General features: G+C 47.5%; 1 protein-coding gene across 1 annotated transcript in view; it reads right to left on the bottom strand.

The window, feature by feature from the left end:
* IGDCC3 (immunoglobulin superfamily DCC subclass member 3) overlaps nucleotides 1-22833 on the bottom strand; it is an 87992-nt gene that overhangs the window by 20729 nt on the left and 44430 nt on the right. Inside the window, exons 3-6 of the mRNA XM_048955944.1 lie at nucleotides 18723-18867; nucleotides 16077-16207; nucleotides 11952-12089; nucleotides 5778-5936 (exon numbers count right to left, since the gene is read on the bottom strand). Of these exons, the coding sequence (XP_048811901.1) occupies nucleotides 5778-5936; nucleotides 11952-12089; nucleotides 16077-16207; nucleotides 18723-18867 (573 nt within the window). The remainder of the gene's footprint in view (nucleotides 1-5777; nucleotides 5937-11951; nucleotides 12090-16076; nucleotides 16208-18722; nucleotides 18868-22833) is intronic.

The raw sequence follows: 22833 nt of genomic DNA, 5'->3' as shown, positions 1-22833 counted from the left end.
GTAACTGCTGTAACCTCATAACCAAACATTTTTACCTTCAGATTTGTAAACAGAAAGTGATTTCTCCCCCTCCCAGCAGCTCTGAATAGATTTAAAACCATTTATCAGAATAAAACAGCACAGCAGCCTACAGAAAGCGGGGCTGAAAGGCGCTGCCAAACCGGTGAGTTTATTCAAGCAGTTACGCTTCAAAGGGCAAAGTGATAAATACACTCCATGCTGATGCTGAGACCTAAAATCAGGTGGAACCAGCAGCAGCCGCAATGAAGACAAACAGACGAGAGGCATGAGCCCATAATGAATTTACCAACCAGTGCTGCACAGCGGATGGCTGGCGTTAAATTCTTCCGACAAAAGCAAGATCATCCAGGGAGAAACACTCAGTGCTACCTGCAAGATTTTCCATGCATGGTGCCGGTGTGAGATGCAGGGATGGGAGGAAGGAGCAGACTGGTCCAGCAAAATGTGCTGGCTGGGTGCAAGCTGCAGGCAGAAGCAGCTATGCAAGAGCAGAGCCTCGTGGTTCATGGCCAAAAACACCCCAGAACAAAAACCAAGGGGTTTAGCTATGACAGCACAGCATGATTAAGCTTTTCCCCACCTGCATGCATGCAAGGAACAGCATCATTATCACTGCAGCAAGGCCAAGGCACACCAAAAGGTGCCTCTGTCTCAAAGCAAAGTCACTGGTTAGAAGTCCTGCAAGCAGAAAGACACAGAAGCTCACTGAAGAGCTCATCTACCTTGAAGGAACCCCTTATTTCAGTTTTAATAACCGAAGGGAAGTGGAGCATGGCAGCCCTGACTTATGTTAGCAGTCAGGGGCGTCCCCCAGCAGAGTTTATTGTCAGGCACTCGGGTCTACTAATGAACCTGAGCTCAACAACCTAATGGACACATATTTTCAGAACCTCCTGCTAAACTTCGCCAGGTGCCGATCGATGCATTGTCCTTCTTTTTCCTTTCCACATTTTTCCCCCTAGACTTATAAATTAAAATAAAATTCAGGACAGGTTCAATAAAGCTGGGAGCACAGACAAATGGGGATGAAATCTCCCTTCCCTGCACACGCTGGTTCCCTTTGTGGCACACACTGAGAGCACAGCACGTTAGGGACCTGATTTTCAAGGCTTCCTTAACCTCCTGCCCCCCATTTTGTGCTGGCGAAGGTTTTGCAGGAGCAATTATTCTGCAAGTGGCTGTGTACCTCCTGGCTTTCATCTGGGCTCAGGAGTCACGCCTGCAATGCTCACAGGTGCAAGATGCAGTGCTAAGGAAGGGCATGGCCATCTTTGGATAGCTTCATTATGGACCCCTCTGATGGCTCACCCCATACCGAGGGGTTGGAAATCACCTCTAAGACCACCAAATCCAACCCCAACCCATCCCCACGGCCTATGTGCCTCAGTGCCACATCTCCATGGATCCAGCCTACCCACATCCCTCTGTAGGGCCTTCCTACCCCCAGGCAGATCAGCACTTCCTCCCAGCTTGGTGTCATCTGCAAACCTACTGAGACTGCACTCAATCCCCTCACTGGGAAGAAAGGAGCAGCAGCACAGCCCTGTCTTATTTTCATTCATAATTAACAGAGCATCTCATTAGTGCTCAGCACATTGAGGTACAGCGGCCTCAAAAGCTCACGTCCTTCCACCCTGCAGCCAAAAGGCCACTGCAGGTGGTGAGGGGAAGCATCTCAGCCCTCCCAGGAAAGTCTTAATGTAGACCTTAACAAAGATCACTCTTCAGAACAGAGGATTCCATCCAAGGAGGAGCAGGCAGGCTCCAGCTCTTGCTTCTATGGGATGAGGAAACCAGAATGTTGATTCTTCAGGACTTAACGGGAGGGAGGGGATCATTTTTAATGAATTTTTAATGAATATTTAAGGGCATGACATTGGTATCAAAAAGCAATAATGCTTAATGCTACCTTCAGAATCGTTAACAAAGTGCTGCAATAGGTTTTTCTGTGCACAAACTGTGATAGCACAAAGATGCACTGTAACAGCAGGCTGCAATGGGAGAGCTGGGCTGGATCCATCTCTTCTCAGCCCTTGGGCCTCAGATAATGGGGAGCCTCTCTATGCAGCCCCAGCCCCAGCACTGGCTTGGGGTGCAGTCTTTATTGCAGTGAAATTCGAGGTGCCAGTGCCCCTTGCACCCAAACACTGAGCAGTCATTAATTCTCAATTAGCTACAGTCATAGGTTAAGGGAGGGAGGCTGGGGTAAGGAGGAGGAAGAATAATCTAGAAGCAACAAAACCTCATAAATTAGGCGTCCACAGTGCACAAGAAGGGCATAAAGGAGAAGATGGGTCAGCAGGGAAGTCAGTCAAGCACAGCATCAGATGACAGAAGATAGAGAACCACCCCTCATTTTGCCTCTTTCCACTGCCTAAGAGGATGCACAGATGCTTCTGTGAGAAACTGCGTAAGCTGCAGAGCTGGTGGGACTGCTGGGGCCAAAGACAGAACCATGGCCATGTCACCTCCTGGTCACCTACCTGGCCCAGGGTGGACACACTGGGGCTCCAGCACCACAGCTCACTACATCATTCTAATGGATGAGATCCAACATCCCTGCTCAGCTGCTTTCCTTGGGAAGGCAACCGAGCAGGAGGGCAGGCTGACCCACGCAGCGGGTCACAGGGCCAGTTCTGAAGCATGAATTTCAGCCAGGGCTAAGGTGCAAACCATGTGCCATGGAGCTGAGCCTTAACCACAGCAACTGCAGCACATCTGCTGGCAAACTCAGCCCTACAGCAACACCAACAAGGCACGGAGATGGAGGAAACACCAGGAAGTGCAGCGGCAGCCAGATCTGTTGGACCGAGGAGCAATGCTCTGTTCTGCCAGCAGAAAACAACACGAACAAGGCAAGCATTGTCGGCAGAGCCTTCAAAACCACGTCCTTAAGATGGGTACCCATTTATGAGATGGGCTCTCATTTTTCTGCATAGCTTTCAGGAGGAAATGAAGCGTGGAGTGGAGAACACTGGTGACCATCTGGCCATTCACAGCCCATCAGTTTGTTATGACACCAAACACATAATAAAGCACAAAAGATTGCACAGGAGGTAGGGAGAAAGCGCTTTGATATGTTTTTCTCCCCTTGCCACCAAAGCTTGCTCTTCCCTTGCACCGCACACACGCATGCCCTATGCTTGGCCGTGCTGCGTTCGGCCCTTCCACAGCTCCCCTGGGAGACTTCCATTGGCAGCCCGGCACAAAGCAATATTCAAATGTCTGCACTGGGATCTGGAGAGAAAATGGAAACTTTCTTGTGTGAGAACCTTACAAAAGAGATCAAAGGAGCCTAAATGGCCAGGGGAGGGCAAGGAGGGAGGGAGGGAGGGGGGGATTGAGGCCTTATCCTCTGAAGGGAGGAGGAATTCCCAGGAAGATAATAAGACGATCTGAAGGAGAGCCTGCAACGTGAAAAGCTGGAGGAAAAGCAGAGCCCTGTGACAAAACACCTCTGTGGCTGCTGGGATGGGGACCCTGGCATCCTGCAGAGAGGCAGAGGCGGCAGCAGGAGGGCGGATGGGGTTTCAGTCCCTGCCTCCTGCCAGCTCCTCTCCTTACAACAGGAAACATCGCTCTTTCTGCCCGTGTTTCCCATCTATAAAACTGTGCCTCCTTCAAAAGGCACAGGGCAAGTTAATTTGTGCCTGCAGGCACTTCAATGGCCCTGTATAAAGGCAGCAAGTACCTGGCCTGGCGCTTTGAGGATTCTGGCATTGTCCTAGCCCTGTACTAACTTCCTCTCCAACCAGGCTTTTGATAGCCTGTTCTTGGCTTTTATTCTCTTTATGGATGTAATCTGCATCGCTGCCATCTCAACAAAGATAAAATCAGTCTCCCACATCAGTCATTACCGGTGTTTGCTTCCCAGGCAAACCTGAACGGCAATCATTTGTACCTCTCAGCTGGAAAAATTCAGGCAAAATGAGATTCAGATGGAGAAGTTGCTTCTAGAAGGAGGGTGAGCAAAGCCAGGATGAGCCCAGCCACCTCCTGGGGAAGCACAGCCGGCCTCAACATCGGGCACTTTATGGATGGCAACGCAGGTTCGACTCTTGTACAGCGCAGCTCATGTCCATAAGTGCTTCACAAAGGATATTCCACACCACTGCTCACTTCTCTGCTCATCTCCAGCACTGAAACAACTCCCTTCTATAGTGAGGCTGGGCTCCTTTTTAGGGACGAATTCTCATATTGGTTTCCTAGGTGAAAATCCACAGTAATCCTACTCCAGACAAACTGCTGCTGCTCAGGGGCTGATGTTCAGCTCCCCAAAGAGACTGCTTTGTGGCAATGAGAAACTGTGTTACCCTTTCCCCTCTCCTCCAATTGCTAACTGGAACCCCCAGGTGTATCTAATTTCTGCATTTTTACAACATCATAGATTTTTCAAGTAATTTCTTCTGGCTCTGCCTGTCTGCTACCTAGAAATCAGCTTTGTGCTTGGGCAGCACATGCAGCATGTGCAGAGCCATCTTGCAGCAGCTCAAAATTGTCTGTGTCAGTACAGTGAGGTTTTCTCAATGCTTGGGTTGTTCTCAATGCCTGGGCTGTGTTGCTTGAAAAGAGACTCCCAGGCCAGCTGGCAGTGCTCACTGCACAGTTCACTTAGAAATGCAACAGCAAAAGAAATGGCAAGTTCTCACCTCCCGCCGGCACCTGAGACCCAGGAGGATCACTCAGCCCTGTACAAGCTTCCCTTCTGCTGCTCCCAAAGCAAAAGGGAACAGGGATGCCAGCACACAGGGACTGCAGGCGCTGCTGGATCACGGCAGCCACTCTCAGGACCTGTCAGGTGAGCATCAGGGCTGGAGCAGGGCACTTTCCCCATCACCAGCATGAAAGGTTCAATTAGCTCGCTCCGGCAGGAGGTGTATAATTTCAGATTCAGGATATCATCAGTCAATAGTTAATGAGTGAACTGATGAGAGCACGCACGATGCTTTAAGTGGACTAGCTTGAAGAGGAGGTGAGTGCCTGTAATCAGGGGCGGATTACTGCCATTCAGAGCACACTGCCAGCTGGGTTTGCCTTCTGAAATACTTGCCTGGCTCCCCTCACCATGGAGACTGGTTACACAGAGCATATGCAGGGGATTTGTTTGGTTTCTTCAGGGTTGAACTCTACTCTGGGCTGAATCACCCTCTCACAGTGACATTTCAGGACAGTTGCTGCAGGGAAGAGGAGCAGCATGCATTCTCTGAGCATGAACCCAAATGGGGCTTTACTCACACTGGAGCAAGATGCTCAGATGCAGTGTAGACTGCTAAAGCAAACAGTCTTGCTGACTTTCTGGAAATGGCTTTAGTTTTATTTGTGCCATATCTACTCCTGGATATCACTGCACGAATGATGCAGATTTGTCCAGTAAGAGAACAGTGCCCACATCCCTGTATCACTAAGACCATGCAGAGGGAAAGAGACAAATCTGGCTAACTAATTCATCCTGTGCTCTCTGCTGAGATGTACAGGTAACAGCAGAAGTCTGCTCAGCCATATACTTCCGATGAGGGCTGAGACACTGCAACTCTTACAGCTGAGACCTCAGTTCAAGGATACCAAGTTACCACTCACCTTTGTGGGATACAGAAACTTTCACCCACCTGAAGAACCACAGCTAAAAAAGAACTGCTTTGTCTGACACCGTCAGTGAAGCCCAAACCAACCCGTCTCACTGCCCAGAGACACACAGAAGCTGTGCAAAGTGCATGGGTACCATCACTCTGCAATTGTGACACCCCTGCTGTGCTCACCTTGTACAACGAGCCTGCCCTGAGCAGTCCTTCGCACCCGAGTGCCAGGTTTGTTTGCAGCACACACGTAGATGCCAGAATGCTGCACGCTGAGGTCTGAGATCATCAGATTTCCTGTCCCCAGCACCTGGATTCCCTCCACACCAATTGGGCGGCCGTCTGTAAGAAAGGGAAAAATATAAAGGTTGCAAACTGGGCCTTTGTCTGAAATTCTCCAAGGCACAGACTTTCTTGAGGTCCAGTCCAAGTTCTTATGGAGTGGTACCACGCACTTGTACTGGGATCTGCCAAGTAAAGTCAATGGCTTATAGCTGATGCTCTTAGCAGAACTGTCTTTGGAGAAAAACAGCATTCTCAGTTAAGTGTTTGCCCAAAGCCACGCTTTGTGCTGCTTGGAAAACCAAGGCACCATCACAGGAAATGTGGAACCTTTCAACATCACGTTCAGGTTAAGATGAAGTTCCCAGAATGCTTTTCACTAGAGCAATAAAACCAAATAAAATCACACCAACTTCTGAAAGTCACTGTCCAAGTTCCTACATTGGACTGACCAAGGATTCAACAGACATGTTGTGGAAAGCAAGCAAACACCCTGATGCACTTCCCTTGCCACCAGCAATTTATGACTTGGGGATTTCCTGAGCTAGAAGTGATGCTTTGTGTCTGTTAACTCTTAGTGGATCGGTGCACTGCCTTCAGAGACTGCATGAACATTGGGTTTTCGATTCCTGAACTCCTGAGTACACAGAATAGCCAGGAGTCAAACTCTGAGCTAAAAGGGCTGCCTTCATCCTGAGTGCTGGGTCTGAAGGAGGATGGCTGGAGAGCAGCAACATTTTCAAAACTGAAACACTTAATATTAAATAGTTCAGAATCAGAGAATTCTTCTTTCTCCAACAAAGCCTGCTTTCACTGGAAAACTCTCAGCCAGCTCTAATTACAATGTGTTTCATTAGTATCAGGCTATTGCTTTTTATTGTTTCATTGGTTTGTGTTTTAAGACACTGTCTGACAAAGGCAGCTTTAAATCACTCCTAGCATGTGTCAGGGTGTCTGAGCAGAGGGGCAAGGCAGGGAATTCGCCTTACTGGAGCAGCAGTTAGAAAGCATACTTTCCTCAGATGGGAACTGGGAATCCAGTTTAAGGAGCTTACAGAAAAGGAGAAGCAAGAACCACCCTTGATGATTACTGCATCTGAAAACCCCGTGAGCCCTCCAGACGTGTGTGCTTCCCAGCAGAAGAGTCTGTGCCTTACACTTCAGAGCTGTGGTTAGGAAAGGGAAACATTAACCCAAAAAATTTCCTCCCAGGAGCTCTGCTGGTCTGTGCCATAGTCTTACCCACCTCAAGTGGGCAGAAATTGTTGCTGGGGTCCATTAGCACCAGACAACCTCAAGAAAGTCACCTTGTAATAGCACGCTTTAGATCTCATCTTATGCTTTGCGTAATAAAGAATGTTATGAGGATTGGATCCACTGGATAACCAACAGGCTCTGGAACAGACTGGGAAAACAGAAAGGCAAAGCAGCACCTGGAAGGAAGGGCAAATTAACTACCAAGACATACGGATCCACTTCGCAGGGCAAGGATGGGATGGGGAGCTCATGCCTCTGACAGCAGCATTGGAGGGATCCCATTTCAGACTGGCAGCATCAGGCTACTGGCAAAACACAGTCCAAAAGCTACCGAGCACTTCATAAACATTTCTCCTGTCATCCTCGTTGTATTGTTTTTCAGGAAATTTCTAAGCTTCAAGGTTTCCTTGCTTCATTAGGCAGGCAATGCTAGATCACTTCATTATTTGCATTGCAAAGAAAAATGCTTGGGTCTTCTAGACAGAGAAAAACAATGTCATTAAATGATTAAATGATCACATAGCTGGCCAAGCCGCTGCAGCAGTAAATGGCTCAGTCATAAAAGGGACAATAAAACATGACCTGTCCCGCGTTTAATGAGCAATAAGAAGGAACCATTTCCTTCAAACATCATTTGAACTGAAGTGTAAAGAGGTCTGAATTAAATTCAAATTGAACTTGATTTCATCTTTTAAATTAGACCTTTTGGATGCCTGTATTTACAATGGGTGTAAAAATCAAATCTCCCTCTCGAGGGAGGGACGGGATCAGCAAAAATGCAAAGCAGCCGTACTTGGATGCTTCATCCCATCATTGCCTTGAGAAACACCACAGAAATGTGACTTGAATGTCAGTAGATTTACTGTATTATTTATCATGTGCTGCATAATTTAAGCACAACGGTCCCAGCCTGCAGCAGATACTCCACACAGCCTGAATACCTGCATCGATACTTCCCTCAGTCGTTTCTCTGGCTCCAAGTATTAATTAGAGGTGTGATGCTCTGAAGAAACTCTCCTGTCAACCCAGCATCTTTCATCTCCCTGAGGAACAAAGCCCTCCGAGCCCAGAAGCCCCAAGGGAGCTGCTGTTTGATTCAAATAGCACAGCCACGTCTAGCAGCCACACAGGGTCCCTGTGCCAAATCAGCCCATATGTTTTTCTCATTTGCTGTTTTCTAAAAAGTCCTGCAAGCTTCTAGCATAACATCTGTACGTTCCCAACTTCTTATCCTTCTTGCTCTATTTGCTTTAAGGATAAAGAGGCAGATCCAGCACTCTTGAACCCCAATGGGAGGGCTGGGACACAAGGGAGGGCCACGCAGCACCACACAGCTGTGATGGGTTTGGAGAAATGTATGGAAAGGGCTCTGGAACCCAAACCAGCTCAAACTGAGCCACGCTGAGATCAGTTAGAAGGTTTTCAGCTAATATGAGGTCTAACTTGGTAACACCGACAACGCGTACAGATAATACAAAGCATTTAAATAAGAAATCCTTTGTACCCAGGAAGCTCAACACACTGCAGAAGTGCTGCGCATTGGGACTGATGTCTCACATCCACTTTGCAAAGACCGACATCTCTTTTAACCTTGTTTTTCTTGCTTGGAGGCTTGGATCAGGAGATTAAGACCCTGAAAACCCACCTTCTTGGCACTGCTTCCCATCAACAAGTCATTTCTCCAGGCTTCAAACTGTTGATCATTTACTGTGACCTTCCACTTATGAACTCAAAAGCACAACATCTGAGAGCTGAAAACAAGCCAGACTAGGGGGAAATGACCACCAGGTTATCTCTGTCGGTCCGTAATTGAAGACAGATGAAGGACGTGAAGAGCAGCCTGGAATAAACTGGAGTGTTCTCCTAGTGGGAGATGCTCCCAAAGAATGCCTGCTGTGGAGCATTAGAGGCTCCCAGGTTTCCTGTTGGAGCAAAGGCTGGATGCAAGATGCCTGGGGTTTGGGAGCTGTGTTATTTGTTTTTCCAAGGTGTACACGATGCCTTCAGGAGTCCTTTCTCTGCCTGCTAAGAAGTGATTGGCACACTGGTACCAATTACAGGGGCCTGTTAAAACACGCCAGGAGATATGAATATGCAACAACACCAACGCCTTTCTTTTTTAAGTAGCAAGTAGAAAGACAGTAACAACTTTCCAATGTTGATCATTTAGGTCTTTTGTGAATTCTTTGTATTGTGCCATAGTAGCCTTCTACTTCTTAGGCACATGGGTCTCCTGCTCCAGCGGACACTGGGCGCAGTGGATTAGCATATTTAGAGCACATTGCAACAGTTGACTATTCAGTATGTGAAGTGGTGAAATTTACTCTATTATTTCTAAACACTTACAGGAACGGTGCTCCTGTCAACCAGTCAGCCATCTATTGCAAGCTTCTGTGTCCAATAAGTTACCAATTAATTGGCTCCTACAATTGTTGTATAGTTTACTTCTTGAATGGCTCCCTCTTCAGTAATTTCCTTCCCATTGTGTGACCCCTTCTGACAACTCCTGTATAACGCTATCAGATAATCACTGTCTTTTCTTTTTCGCCTCACTTTTCTGTATCTCTCTAAATAGTGTATTATTCTGCCTTGGTACCTTTTATGGAGGCCAGCTCAGTGGCCTGTCAGTTAAAGGGTAAGGATACATTAAAATCGTCATTCATTCAAAAGGCTTTGCTGGAAGTGCCCAGGATATTCATTTGTGCACACATACAGGTCCAAGCCTGAAGTGCGTAGCTCTGAAAGGAAAAGCCCTATCTTCCCTGAACAAACTCTTAATGATTTTACATTTCTCTCAGAGCCTGCTCCCTAATGAATGTTGACATTACACGCACTGCGACACACAGGAATTCTGTTTGTGGTCAGCAGCTACAACATATTCCCAAGGAAATTAAATTCAAAATTGATCGTGTGACAGTCAAAAACTGGCCCAGAATTATAGCTGCCTTTCCCACTGAAAACCGGCCAGGTTTTAGCAAACGCAAAGCAGAACGTGCAAATGTTTTTATGGCTTGCTTCCCCTTGCAACAGATAGCTGTAAAAGCAGAATTGTTCTTCTGCTTCTTTCTGATAGAAGAAAAGCCACAACATCAAAACTGTGAGCAAATGGATTGAAACAGACTCTCCAAAATGGCAAGACTCCCTGGGCAAAGTCCTGGCAGAACAGCAATGCTGTGACTCTTTCCCTCCACCAAGCAGGAGGGCTTGCCATATATCATTAACTTTGTTTAAATTAAGCCAGGTCTACAGCCAAAGCAGGTGCACATCTTTGAGACCTCATGACCATGGATTTTATCACTTCTGGGAGGGGATGAAGGCAGGAAAATGCATCTGAAATCACTGCAATGAGACAGCAGGCCTACAGACTTATCAGAGGGCCTGTAAGCCACATCGCTGTTGAGATTGTTGAAATGTCATGAAGATATCGTCATCCTTTGGACGTGGAACGTTCACACTGAAGGGTAGGGAAAGTAACGAGATCTGCTTCCTGTTCAGCAGCTCTAAATCCACTGCTTTGCCACAAGGGGTGTTTATTTTTGGTGGAAGACAGCGCTGAGCTCACACCATCCAGACAAATCTAGCATGAAGCCATTACATCTTCGTTATTGCACTGCTCTATAGAGACAAGTGTTTTGAAGAAGGTAATAAGCACTTATAATTAAGGCAATTATAACATAGTTTATTATAGTTGAGCACTAACATAGAGCTGCTTTGTGTCCAGGAGAACCAGAACAGTGCTAGAGCTTATCTGGGGAATTTTTAAACCAGCATCCATCTGATGGTTATGGCTCTGGGGGAAAAGCAGTCAGTGGCAGATTTTATAATCCACCAGAGGAAGCGAGCGGGAAGGCAAGCATGGAGAAATGCACTATTACTGCTGGTACGTGTCCTTGTGCCCTCACAGATGGCTCTGTGGTGGGACATCACTCCTCCCACAAGCCTCACTTGACCCTAGCAGCACGGACCTGAAGCCCCACATCCAGCCCAGCAGCACAGGACAAGATTATCCCTGTTTGTGCTTCAGAGCCACTTGGGGTGACTCGGAGAAATTAGCTTCTAAGAACCACACGACCTCGCAGATCACAAGGCCTTGGGGAATGCTGACTAAACCCAACCCCACAGCATGCTCACACAGAGTTACAAGCTCCAGAAGACAAATCAAAAGCCATCAGCTCTTCGCTCAGCACAGACATCTGTTGGGCAACAGAAATGTTGCTCTGCACAAAGTATTTTCTGAGTATTCCAGTTAGAGACTAAAATAACCCTTGCTTTCAGACTGGGAATAACGTTACATTCCGCTTGTATGATGCCATCAGACACTGGCCCTGGTTTCCATGCCGATTAAAGAATATCACTGACCTCGGCAGTGAGCATCTGTTTTTTCAGAGCTTCAGACATGGCTACTTTAAGCTCCCTCTGCTTTTATAGAACTCTCTGAACAGGCAGCAAGTTTCTTTTAAGTCTGTTTTACATGGAAGACATGTTTGTGTTGTATGATTCTGTTTCTCTGGGGCCAACAGTGGTGATGTTTTTGATGCAGCTGAAGGAGATGCTGTCAGTCGGGGAAAGAAAATTATCACCTTTCATGATACATCTACAGATTGAACCAGCCCACTCCTTAACAGCTGAAAACAGGATCTCGGCAGAGGGAAAAAGCAAAGCGTAGACAAGAAAATAAAAAGCACTTCAAGCATACAATTAATCACTGCAGGAATGAAAAGAGTGAATCACTTGTTGCTGAGACAGCCAGTGGCACTCCCTGTTTCCCCTACGATGGCAATGAAGAGACATGAGACACCCCATCACCCCAGGGCTCACCTAGGCGGCTCCAGGAGACGATGGGCCGGGGGTTGCCTGTGGCGATGCACTCCAGCACTGCAGTCTGATGCACTGTCAGCGTGAGGTTCTCCGGTCCAACAAGAATCATGGGGTCCTTGTAAACGGTGGAGTGGGAGCCTGCAAGGACAGACACATCATTAGAAGGCATCCGCACGGCCTCGCAGCATTTGATTCTCTCTTGTTTGATGGGAACATAGAGGGATCTGTTCATCCTCTAAGGACAAAGGACGTGGCTGGTGCCATCTTCAATATATTTAGGAAACACATGAAACAACAGGATTGCAATACTTGTGAGGCAGCTGCGTTGTCTGAATGTGTTTTAAGAGGGCACTGATATTTCTGGGGAAAACTCAGCCATCTGACAAGCAGTTCTGTTGATCCCTGCACATGTATGGTAGAGAGAAGGGAACTGCTCTGCTGGCTGCAGGCCATAGGGCAATCATTCCTTGTCTTCTGCAGCACACCAGTGCTGGTTCACTTTGGTGTACCAGGGTGCACGATGGGCTGCATCACATCGCCCTGTGACAGTCACAGTACAATCACTGCTCATGGTGAGATCACAAGTACTCAGCTGCACTACAGCAGCACCAACGTGCAGCAGCCAAGAACAAAAACCATCACCCAAGATCAGAGATTCATGGAATCTCCTGACATGGAAGGGACCCTTAAGTTCTATTGTGTCCAACTCGTGGATCTACATTAAAAGCTCTGGTGCAAGGGCACTGGGACCAGCAGAGGCAAAGGATAAGAGACAGAAATCACATTTCACCAGGCAAAAGACGACTAGGGACAAAACCATCACCCTGTGTCACAGCTGAACCTCCTGTGAACCCCAGAAAGTGCCTTATTTCTGGGCTGAAGCTCCCATCAACCTTCACCCCCATTTCTTTGGAAGGAAGAAAGAGAGGAACTAAAGGAGGTACTCTCAGTTCTCCATCAGCGAACAAGAACACTGACAGCCTCCTCATTAGTCTTCACGCTCCACATTTCCAACAAGAGCTGGGTTGCACTCCAGAAATGCTGAGGTCAAGCAACATTTGAGCAACCAAAGCAATCTGACAGCTGCTGCTGACAAAAATGCTCTGTGAAAAACACCTGCAGGGAAGAATACATGGGCTGACCACCCCAAAAGGGCACTGAGGAGTGGGAGCAGAGGTCTGCCACAGGCAGGAATGCAGTGCAGGGCCTGTTCCCCACCAAAGAAAAAACCTATCTACAAGAGTTCTTCTCCAAGATTTCCTCTCTTCCTGCATTTTTTTAGGGCTACCCTGTCGGAGCAGGGGCATTTCACAGTGGTCCACATGGCCAGCATGGATCAGAGCAGCTCGTGTGTTCATCATCCCTGCAGGAAAAAAGCTCTGAGGTTGTGTTTAAATGGGCAAAATGCAGGAAAAATCACCGTGTCGGTGTGACTTAAGAGCTGACTTTCTCATTGAATGCATTTCACTGCAAGCCATAAAATGTAGATTTTTTTGATGAGAACCAGAATGCACAATAAATTCATATGACCGGTTGGCTAACCCCAAGAGATCTGAAAAACAATACCTTCCCCTCAGTATCTCAGAGTGCCTTTAAAACCCATGTAAATTTATTGTTCTAAATCACAATAGTAGATGTTCACGCTTAGAATAATACGATATTATCATCGTATTATATACAGATTTCAGTATTTCAAAACACTGAAAAATGAAACGAATTATCCAAGGTCACCCAAGAATATCAGCAAACGGGAGCTGAGACCAAAGCAGAATTTATAAAATGCTCCATTTTGCCAACAACAACAAAGGAATCACACTCTTTGATTTACACCCTGAGTCCTACATATGCAATCAAGCTTCCAGGCATGGGATCAGCTCCATGAGTTTGGTCAGATCGTGACCATCTCTGGGACTGATGCTTCCGCCACTGCCAGCTCCAAAAGCTCCCCAGAGGGGACAGTCGCCACCCTGGCCATCAGGGAGGAGGTTTCCTCCTCCAGCCAACGTGCAGGGGGGAAGGAGCGACACAGTGAGGGATTCGCATCCTCGATGTTCAAGGCAACGTGAGGGGGATTTCTTCTGAAAGGGAAAAAGCCTCCATTGATGCTTGCGGTCTGCAGGGACTCCTCCAGCAACAATTGCAGAGGATGGGGAGGTCCCCAGCTCTGTTGGAGTGACAGACACTTCGGCAGTGACGGCACGGGCCGTTAGATCTCGATCAAAAGGATGGCAGCAGAGAGAGATGCAGCTCATGCTGAAAAGGTGTCAGCGCCGAGAGGCAGGCAGCCCCTGGGGAGCAGCTCCGCTAAGCAGGCACTTGAAAATAATCAATCAGCAAGGCTGCAAGGCAGGGCTGTGGGCAAGAGGAAGGGATGGGCTGCAAGCAGGCTGCTTCCTCCCCTGCAGCAGCCATCCTCCTCTTTGCAAACACCCGGAGCACACAAACCTGTTTCTTTGAGATTTAACCCACTGCAGTGTGTTTTCAGCAGGCTCAGAGCATGCAAGGGTGCAGTTACAGCTGCGCTGCTCACATGCAGTAATTGAAGCACAGCCCAAGCCCTTCAGCAGACACTTAAATGCTGAGCCCGTATTCATCATCTGAGTGCTGTAAGGAAAAGAGAAACCACAAACATCGCATAGACAGGAAACCTGGAAAATATCCATTTGCAATGAGGGATGGTAAGACGACAACAGCTAACAGCTTTCTGTCTTACAAGAAACAATAGCTCAGACCAGAAAATTGACACAAAGAACTTCAATGCATCGATAATTTACTGTACTTTTCCCCCTCCATGCAGTTACTGTTCACAGAGACCAAGAGAACAGGCATCAAAAGCTCCCAGGTCTTTCAGAACCGGCTAACCTGATTTGTTTCTCCACAAGAGCTGACATACACAGCATCACTCACTCCTCAGCTTCTCCCCATTTCACACACACTGCTTTTTTACAGTCTGTAGGGGCTCATCTGACACTTGGTGCAGGTGTAAACCTCCCGCTGCAGGACCAGTGGCCAGGCAGCTGAAGGCAGGCCATGCGATTTCTAAGAAGAGAGACAATGGTGTCATTCACCACTGAGGCTGGGTTGTATAATTTGACTTAATACTTTCCACTTGCTCATGCCAGGAGCAGCTACTGAAGCACCAACAGAGACTTCTGAAGCTAAAAGCGTTTCGAATTAAAAAGACTGACCAGCAAAGACATTCCTAAGCAGAAGGAGGCAATCTAAAAATCAAGTTTAGAAATTGCCCCACAGGGCTCCAAGAGGTCAGCTTGACTCCCACAGGAATGGCTAATGGAAGATGGGCAGTTGGCAGGGCAGTGGAGTACGACACAGCTATGGAAACATGGTAGTGTATTTGCAACCTCCTTCTTCCTCAACTACACTCAAGCTCATCACTTCCAGGGCACAGTTTGTGTAGCCTCCTAAACAGACTGAACTTCTGCACATGCAAAATGTGGATGGGAGTTGCTTTGGTTTGAATTCACAGTAGTTCTATTGCATTGTATTTCCAGCAGCACACAAAAAAGCAGACAGTATATGACTTGGGTCTGTGTTTTCTGTGCAGGGACCATTAGACACTGTCATTCCTTCAGCTGGAGCTTTCAGAGGTGAAAAACCAGTTTTCTGCCAATTGCTTCAAATCTGGATGGAGAGCTGAGTCAAAATTCAGACTGGGGAGCTCAGGGTTTTTCCTTCTCATCTTCCAAAAGAAAGGTTAGCTCACTCTGGTTGCAGTGTAACACTAACAGCCTACAGAACATAATTCCCCTATTAGATAAATAATTGATCACCGTGTGTGCTGCAATTACTTCCAGGGTGGGCATGTCTCACAAGGAAATGATGAATCTTCCACGTTTCCAGAAGAATTTATTTAATGTAAAGATGCTCTAACCCTTGTTTGCACTGTCCTCCCTCTCTCCAGAAACTGGCATTAATTTGAAGGCTAAGAGACAGATTTATCTGCTAGCAAATGGGCTAATCCTGAACGAGGAAAGTGCTTTTGCCTGACAGAGGAATGCTTCTCAGTGCTGTCAGCCTGAAGCACTCTTAAATGGTTCCAGTTTAGAACAGCAACAGGTAGAAAAAGAAGGAAAGGCAGCCAGGATAGCGTGTGCTGGTACCGACCTGACACAGTGAGCCTGGCCTCCCGGCTGAACTTCACATTAGCAATATTGGTGGCAACACAGTGAAAAATCCCACTGTCTTCTGCTCTTAGTCCTGTAATCTGGAGGACCCCCTTGGGAAGCAGCGTGTACCTGCAGCAGGAGGAAAAGCTGAATCAGAACCCTGCAAAGCAGGACACGATGTGAAAGCAGGACATGACATCACACAAGGGAGGAAGGTTGGATCCCTTTTTCATCTTCTGATGCATCCTTGGGAAAGGATGGATTCTGATGGAAGGCTACAAAGTAGGTGTCTCCTACTTACCTGTGAAAAGCTTTGGAAGTGTGTTCTCATGTGAACACAGCTGATGTGTGTTACATCCCATCAGCTGAAGCACAACGACTGCAAGCAAGCACCAGGGGAAGTGTGCATTCCACACTCCCAGCTCCAGGCCCAACGCAGGACTCAAACCCATGCAACCTTAAAACCTCAAATGCATGGAAAAGAGTCTTTAAAATAGATACTGTGCAGGCATATATGTAACTGTAAATATTTTGTATATATAAAACAGATTAATTTGGAGCATGCATGCATATACACACACACACGTGTACACACATCACAGGTTGCTTGGCAACTGTGTGTTTAAATTGGCTGTAGTATGTCATTACACTATGATGAGTTAATAATCCACTTCCGCCTGGAAGATGAAGAATATCTTCTTCTATGGCAGCATATGGTTAAATGCCTGCAACCTGCTCCCTGTGCCACCTTCCACGTGTGTGGCTCAGTGTCGGTGACAGCCTGACAGCAATCAGTTCTACACGTCCTGAAGTTGATTGCAATCTCTCCAGGACTTTAAAATGCCCGTTGTTTTGGATGAATTATACCACAAGAAGCCTTCATTTTGTTAACAATCTGCCCACAGCATTAGAAGATTCAATTCCAAAGCTATTATTCTGCCTTCAAAGCCTCCAAGTGCAAGACTCAGCATACAAATTTATATACGCGTCTATAAGCAGAATTGTGCCAAGCATGATTAATGCAGAAATTCAATTCAGTTAGAGAAACAACCCTCACCACCTAGGACCACTGGTGTCAGAGATTAATCTACTGAGCTAACAATAAAAATCTTCCCTATAAATGTACTCCTATTAAAAGCCTGTTCAAAATCAGGACACCAAACATAGAAAACCTGCTCCTAGGCCACATCCTGGGCAAGCTCCCTGCCCCATACAGAAGTAGTGGGATGAATGCAGTTCGTGGTGGTCTGCCTCTTCCTCCCCAGTCTTGGAAAAAAAGAGCCCATATCACATTTGGATCATGCCATAGGTCTGGCTATCCCCACATCAGTAACCTCGAGCTCAAAAAGGGGGCAATGAGCAACTTCACCCATCCACCCATCCCGCAACATCTCACTAGGATGTACACGAGGTGTCAGGCTCAACTCTTCACCTCCACTCCTGCTGATGCTACCTTAGACCAGATGCCCTACTCTGCTACATAGTTGGTTTAGCGCTTGTTTGAGTGAGGAGCCTTCAGAGGAGATTAAATTTAACAAACCAACCATGTACCAGGCTAAAAAAAGCTCAGATGAAAAACACCAAGAAAAACACAACCTGACAGTTGCAGTTTTCCACTGCAGGGTTGGGCCTCTTGGGTCCTTCTACTGTAAGTTCACTGTAGCACTGAAAAGGTCAGGTATTGTTCCAATCCTCATGTTTTCTCCTGCCTCCAAAGAACCCAACCACGCGCTGCAGTAGGACTGACATTTCAAGAATAGAGGCTTTCAGGAAAAATATTTACAGCTTCCTGGTTTCGCCTATTCCCAACACACAGCCATCAGTTGGTGATGGAGGTGTGCTGCGACCGATTGTCTCCCACCGCCGGTCATGAAGACCTCCAGCTGCAGCTGGGAACACTGGTGTGGAGCACGCACTTCCTGCCACCTGTTGGGATTTAGGGATGTTTCCGACACGAATGGAGCAGCCTGGCAAACACAGGAAGTGAGGACGTGCCGTCCCAGGTCTAGCATGGGGGAAGGGGAGAGGTTGGCGTTTCTCTGCTGGAAGATTGCAGGGGAAACAGCAGCACTGTGGGATGCTCTGCAGAGCTTCCCTGCTGCCACCCACAAAACACCGTGGTGTAACTTGGTGCTTGTAGAGGTTCAGGAGACACCTTTAAGACCAGAAATCATGATTCTAGCTTGGAAAGAGTTGCACAAAACGGGGCCATAGAGTGATGAGGGGTGCCAGAGTTGCTCTGAGCTCTGCTAGGACTGCTGGTGGCTCTCCATGCTGGAATGTCAGCCTGGAGGAGGGCTGCCTCCTCTCAGGAGAGGGCAATGTAAGCCTATGCCCCAGAAAAATCAGCTAAAAGGGTTTAACTAGCTCTCCTGTAACACAGAATCATTTGAGTTGGAAGGGGCCTTTAAAGGTCCTCTAGCCCAATTCCCCTACAACAAACAGGGACACCTACAGCACGAGCTATTTCTGGACAGTCTTTAGCCAGAAGGTGCCCAGACAACTCAAAACATGAACTGAAAGAGTTTTCCATGGCAGAAATGGTAGATAAGAGTCTCAGCCCGCATCAGTCATGCCATAGTACAACTCTGTCACCTGTTTCCACAGGTGTGGAATAGTGTTATGTGGCTTGGACATGCCCTACCTTTCATTGTCCGTGTTGACCGGCATGCGGTTCTTCTGCCAGAGGATGACGGGCTCAGGGAGACCATGAATCTGGCACTGGAATCTTGCAACACCCCCTTCCTCCACCACTGCATTCTGAGGGTGGATGTGGAAGTCAGACATGGCTGGAAGACACAAAGAGAGACAAAAATCATAGAATCACAGAATGGCTTGGGTTAGAATGGACCTTAAAGACCATCTAGTTCCAATCCCTGCCATGGACTGGTTGACCCCCACCAGATCAGGCTGCCCAATACCCCATCCAACCTGTGGATCTCCAAGGATGGGGCATCCACAGCTTCTCTGGGCAGCAGTGCCAGAGCCTCGAAAATATTCACATGTGAAAAGAGATCCATGACCAACAGCTGCACATCAACTACAAATGTCTCAATTTCCTACAGCTGGCAAACTGCATCGCCCTGCATCCGCCGTGGCAGAAGAGCAGGCTGCTTGAAACCTCTTCTCCTACCTCGTGGCCAACTCTTGCTGTACACCTGCACACCGAGCCAACTGACGCACTGCACCTTCTACCTTCAAGCATTCCCAGACTGCAGAGCAACAGGTTTCAGGCAACACATAACAGGCTGCCAGGAGCTCAGCAGCCCCGCTCACCAACGTTGGTGATGTCAAGACCACCCCACAGCGAATGACAGACCCCAGCATGCCCACACAGGGTGCATGCAGACCTGCCCACTGCAGCACAGCCACAGCTGTAACCATTGTGCAGAAAGACGCTGCCGTGTTGTTAGAGCTACATAAATAATACAGTAATTATTACTATTAATTAATTGGAAGGTGCTGCCTGTTGACTCCGCAATAAACATATTCAAGGCTAATAAACATCCCAGTGGTTACTTAGCTCGTGATTCATTGATAGTGCTGCATCTGCAGGAAGATTGCTCACATTATCATATAAAATAAACTCAGAGAGAGCCTCTGCTCCACCACCCCAGCCCCATCACACCAGCCAGAAAGCCCCATCCCTGTTACATGTGTCAGGCATAATGAATGTACCTCTGCTAAGGAACAAGCTGCCCATGTGTCAGGGCAGCTTAATCATTCATCTGCAAACTCCAGTTGGGCTCAGGCAGATGGGAGGTGGCCATTAGCAATCATACATTAAATATGTGTTGCATTAACCCGCCCTGCTCCCCGACCCACGGCTCGCAGCAGATTTGTTAAGAGGATTGCAACGATGCACAGCAAAACCTTGACCTGGTCGTGGGGTTCGAGGGGTTTTCAGCCATACAGGAGTGGGTTGGGGCCCCCAGCCCCGTGCCAGGCTGCACACATCAGCACAAGGCAAAAGATCAGGCACTGATTATTTCCCTTTCCCAAGATGGAAGCTAATGCAAATAGCCCCTCTGGCACGGGGCAGAGCCCAATGCTCAAATGGTAATTTACCCAGTTGCTACAGGTTCAGCCTGGAAATGAGACTGCTTGTGTCCCAGAGCACCCAGCCACATGGGAAGGACTCCAAAGGCAGCCGGTGGGTCTTGCACAGCAGCCTCCAACCCAGGCAACCCCTTTCCAAAGTGAAACAAATGGGAATTCTCAAGGCAGGAGAGCTCAGGCTGGGGTGAGCATCTCACAACCAAAGCCGATGAATCCTCAGCTTTGAATGAAGAACTGTGAATCCAAGAATTAAAGAGAATGACACAGAGGTTGTTAATAAAGAGGAAAAAAAAGCAAAAAAAAGCAGGGATTCAGATGCCTGCAGGAAAATTGGTTACAAATGTACAGATGCTCAGCACTGAGGTTTTTTCAGTGGCTGACAGGGCTGATAAGAAGGAGGTGTGAATGAGAACAGCCCCAGCACAGACGTCGCTCTGCTGGCTGTAGAATTCACTGTCGTTCCTTTATTTCAATAATATCACCTCTTATAGGTAAAACTGCAGCAATAACCTCCGCTCCTAAAGACACCAGTATTAATATTTATCATGAATAAAACATGGAAAGTTATAAATAATTCAGTTATGAGGATGTTAAGTAAAATATTACTTTTCAACGACCCTATAATGTGGCTTTGAAGCACGGTTTTATGTTAAATGCCTAGGAAACACTGTGACCCTTGCCAAGACCAGCTGGTTTGCAGAAGATGCATTAAAAATTCATTCACTGAGCTACAAAATGCTATTTTTAACACAGGTTTACGAGTTTATTTACACTTGACAAGACAAAGGCTTTCGCAGCACCTCCTGTAAAACAGCACCCAAACTTAAATGCAGGTGGCTGCCTGGATGCTGCTTTCAGCCAGCAATAAATCTCAAGGTGTGCAGAGAGGAGCAGAACAGGAGCGCGGCTGCTTTGCTGGGCATTGCTCAGAGGGCCTCCATCTCTGCTGAGCCACCCAAGAATCTTACATACGTGCCAGGTGACTGTAAACAAACTCCTGCAGCGAAGTGCTTGCTCATGGTTGTCACTTGTCCTTCGGCAGACTCCTGCTGCCAGCACACAGAGAGGAGCTGCACGGCAGCCCGGTGGGGTTGGCCAGCAGCCAGGGAGCTGCATCTAATTTCTCTGCTAATGGCCATAATCATTTAAAAAGTAAATACATGCGATCACAATATTCCCTCTTAATATAAGCCCCTAAGCAGGGAGACACGGGGAATCCAGCAGCCCATGTTACCCATCGCTCTCCCACAGTCTCCACCATCCGTGCGCCAACGGAGGAACTGGTGCTGCCCCAGGGCCCTCTGTAGTGTCATCAGGTATCCCATTTATCTGCCCTCTTTCACCTCCTTGTGGAGCACAGTTCCATGCATGGTGAGCACAGGGTACCCAGCAAACAGTAAAGCCAGACCTGAATCCTGCACACAGCCCCTACTCCACGCTGATGCTACAAACCATGGTGTCTCAGTGCTTTTGCTCACATCACTCCTGGACTTCAGCCATGGTACGCAGAGACTGACACAAAGCAGAGAGATAAAAAACCAAAATGCCACAGAATAAGGCTTGCAGAAGATGGGGAAACAGAATCACAGAATAGAATCATAGAATCACTAAGGCCGGAGAAAACCACTTACTCAATCCATCAGCACCACAACCACCAAACCGTGTTCCTCAGTGCCAATGGCTTTAACAGCCCCTCCGTGCCACTCATGTAGGTGTACATTCCCACCTGGGAAGTCTAAGGCCTGAGGCAAAGGAGTTACTCTTCCATTCTTTTAATCTTGGAGGACCTCTGTCAAAATGGAGTTGGTTCCCCAAAGAGCAGCCCTCATCCCAGTGCATGTCCTACAGACACCGCTCCAAAGCCACAGCATCACACAGGTGAGCAACAGCTCTCATCCTCATCCATATTCACAAGGGATTTGTTCTGGCAAACAAGCACGCTGGGGCTCCTTTAATCAAAGAGCAAACACACTCCCAGCCTATCAGCTCCCGTGAAAAGGCCAATGGAATAAAACTGAGAATAACTATCAAATGAAATTTCCTTGACTCCATGAAGAACTAAATTGAAACCATTAGTGGCCAATCCTTTTTTGCTCAGCACAGCATTACTGCTAAGCCAGAGATTGACCTAGATTTGATATAGAAGAAGAAAACATTAACTTGGTATGTCAAAGTAAATCCCAGGCCTGCTAGAATCATTAAAACGCAAACATTATTATCAGCTACAGACACAAGGGTAGGAAGAAAACTTACAAGGTTTGGTGCCAAGCATGGGGTTAGGAGAGTATTGGGAAGCCCACCTAGATCTGGAGTTGCATTGCCTGTTGCTTCTAAATTTCTTGTGGGAAGCAAATACCCAGGGCTGCGATGCCCAAGGATACTGGGGAGATGCTGAACATCCCAAACCAAGGCTAGAGAGCCCACGAATTGCAACCCAAGGGAAAGACCTTTTCTCCACGTTTCTGTCACCAACCCATTACATTTGAGCCTCTTCCAATGGAGACACGTGGCTAAAATGCCTCTGAATTAATTCAGTACATGGAACAAGGAAGTACCTGAGCTTCCAGCTGCTCCTGATGAGGAAGGCAGGCTTCGTTAGCTCTATTACAGCTGAGGAATATGAATCCTGAGAGGAACATGGTGAGAACAAGTCACGGGCAGGCATAGTTCTATCCTGGTGCTGGTAAGGCTGCTGA

Source organism: Lagopus muta, chromosome 10 (assembly GCF_023343835.1).
Source record: "Lagopus muta isolate bLagMut1 chromosome 10, bLagMut1 primary, whole genome shotgun sequence".
Lineage (NCBI taxonomy): Eukaryota > Metazoa > Chordata > Aves > Galliformes > Phasianidae > Lagopus > Lagopus muta.
The sequence above is the reverse complement of the archived record's forward strand: the minus strand, read 5'-3'. Positions and strand labels throughout refer to the sequence as shown.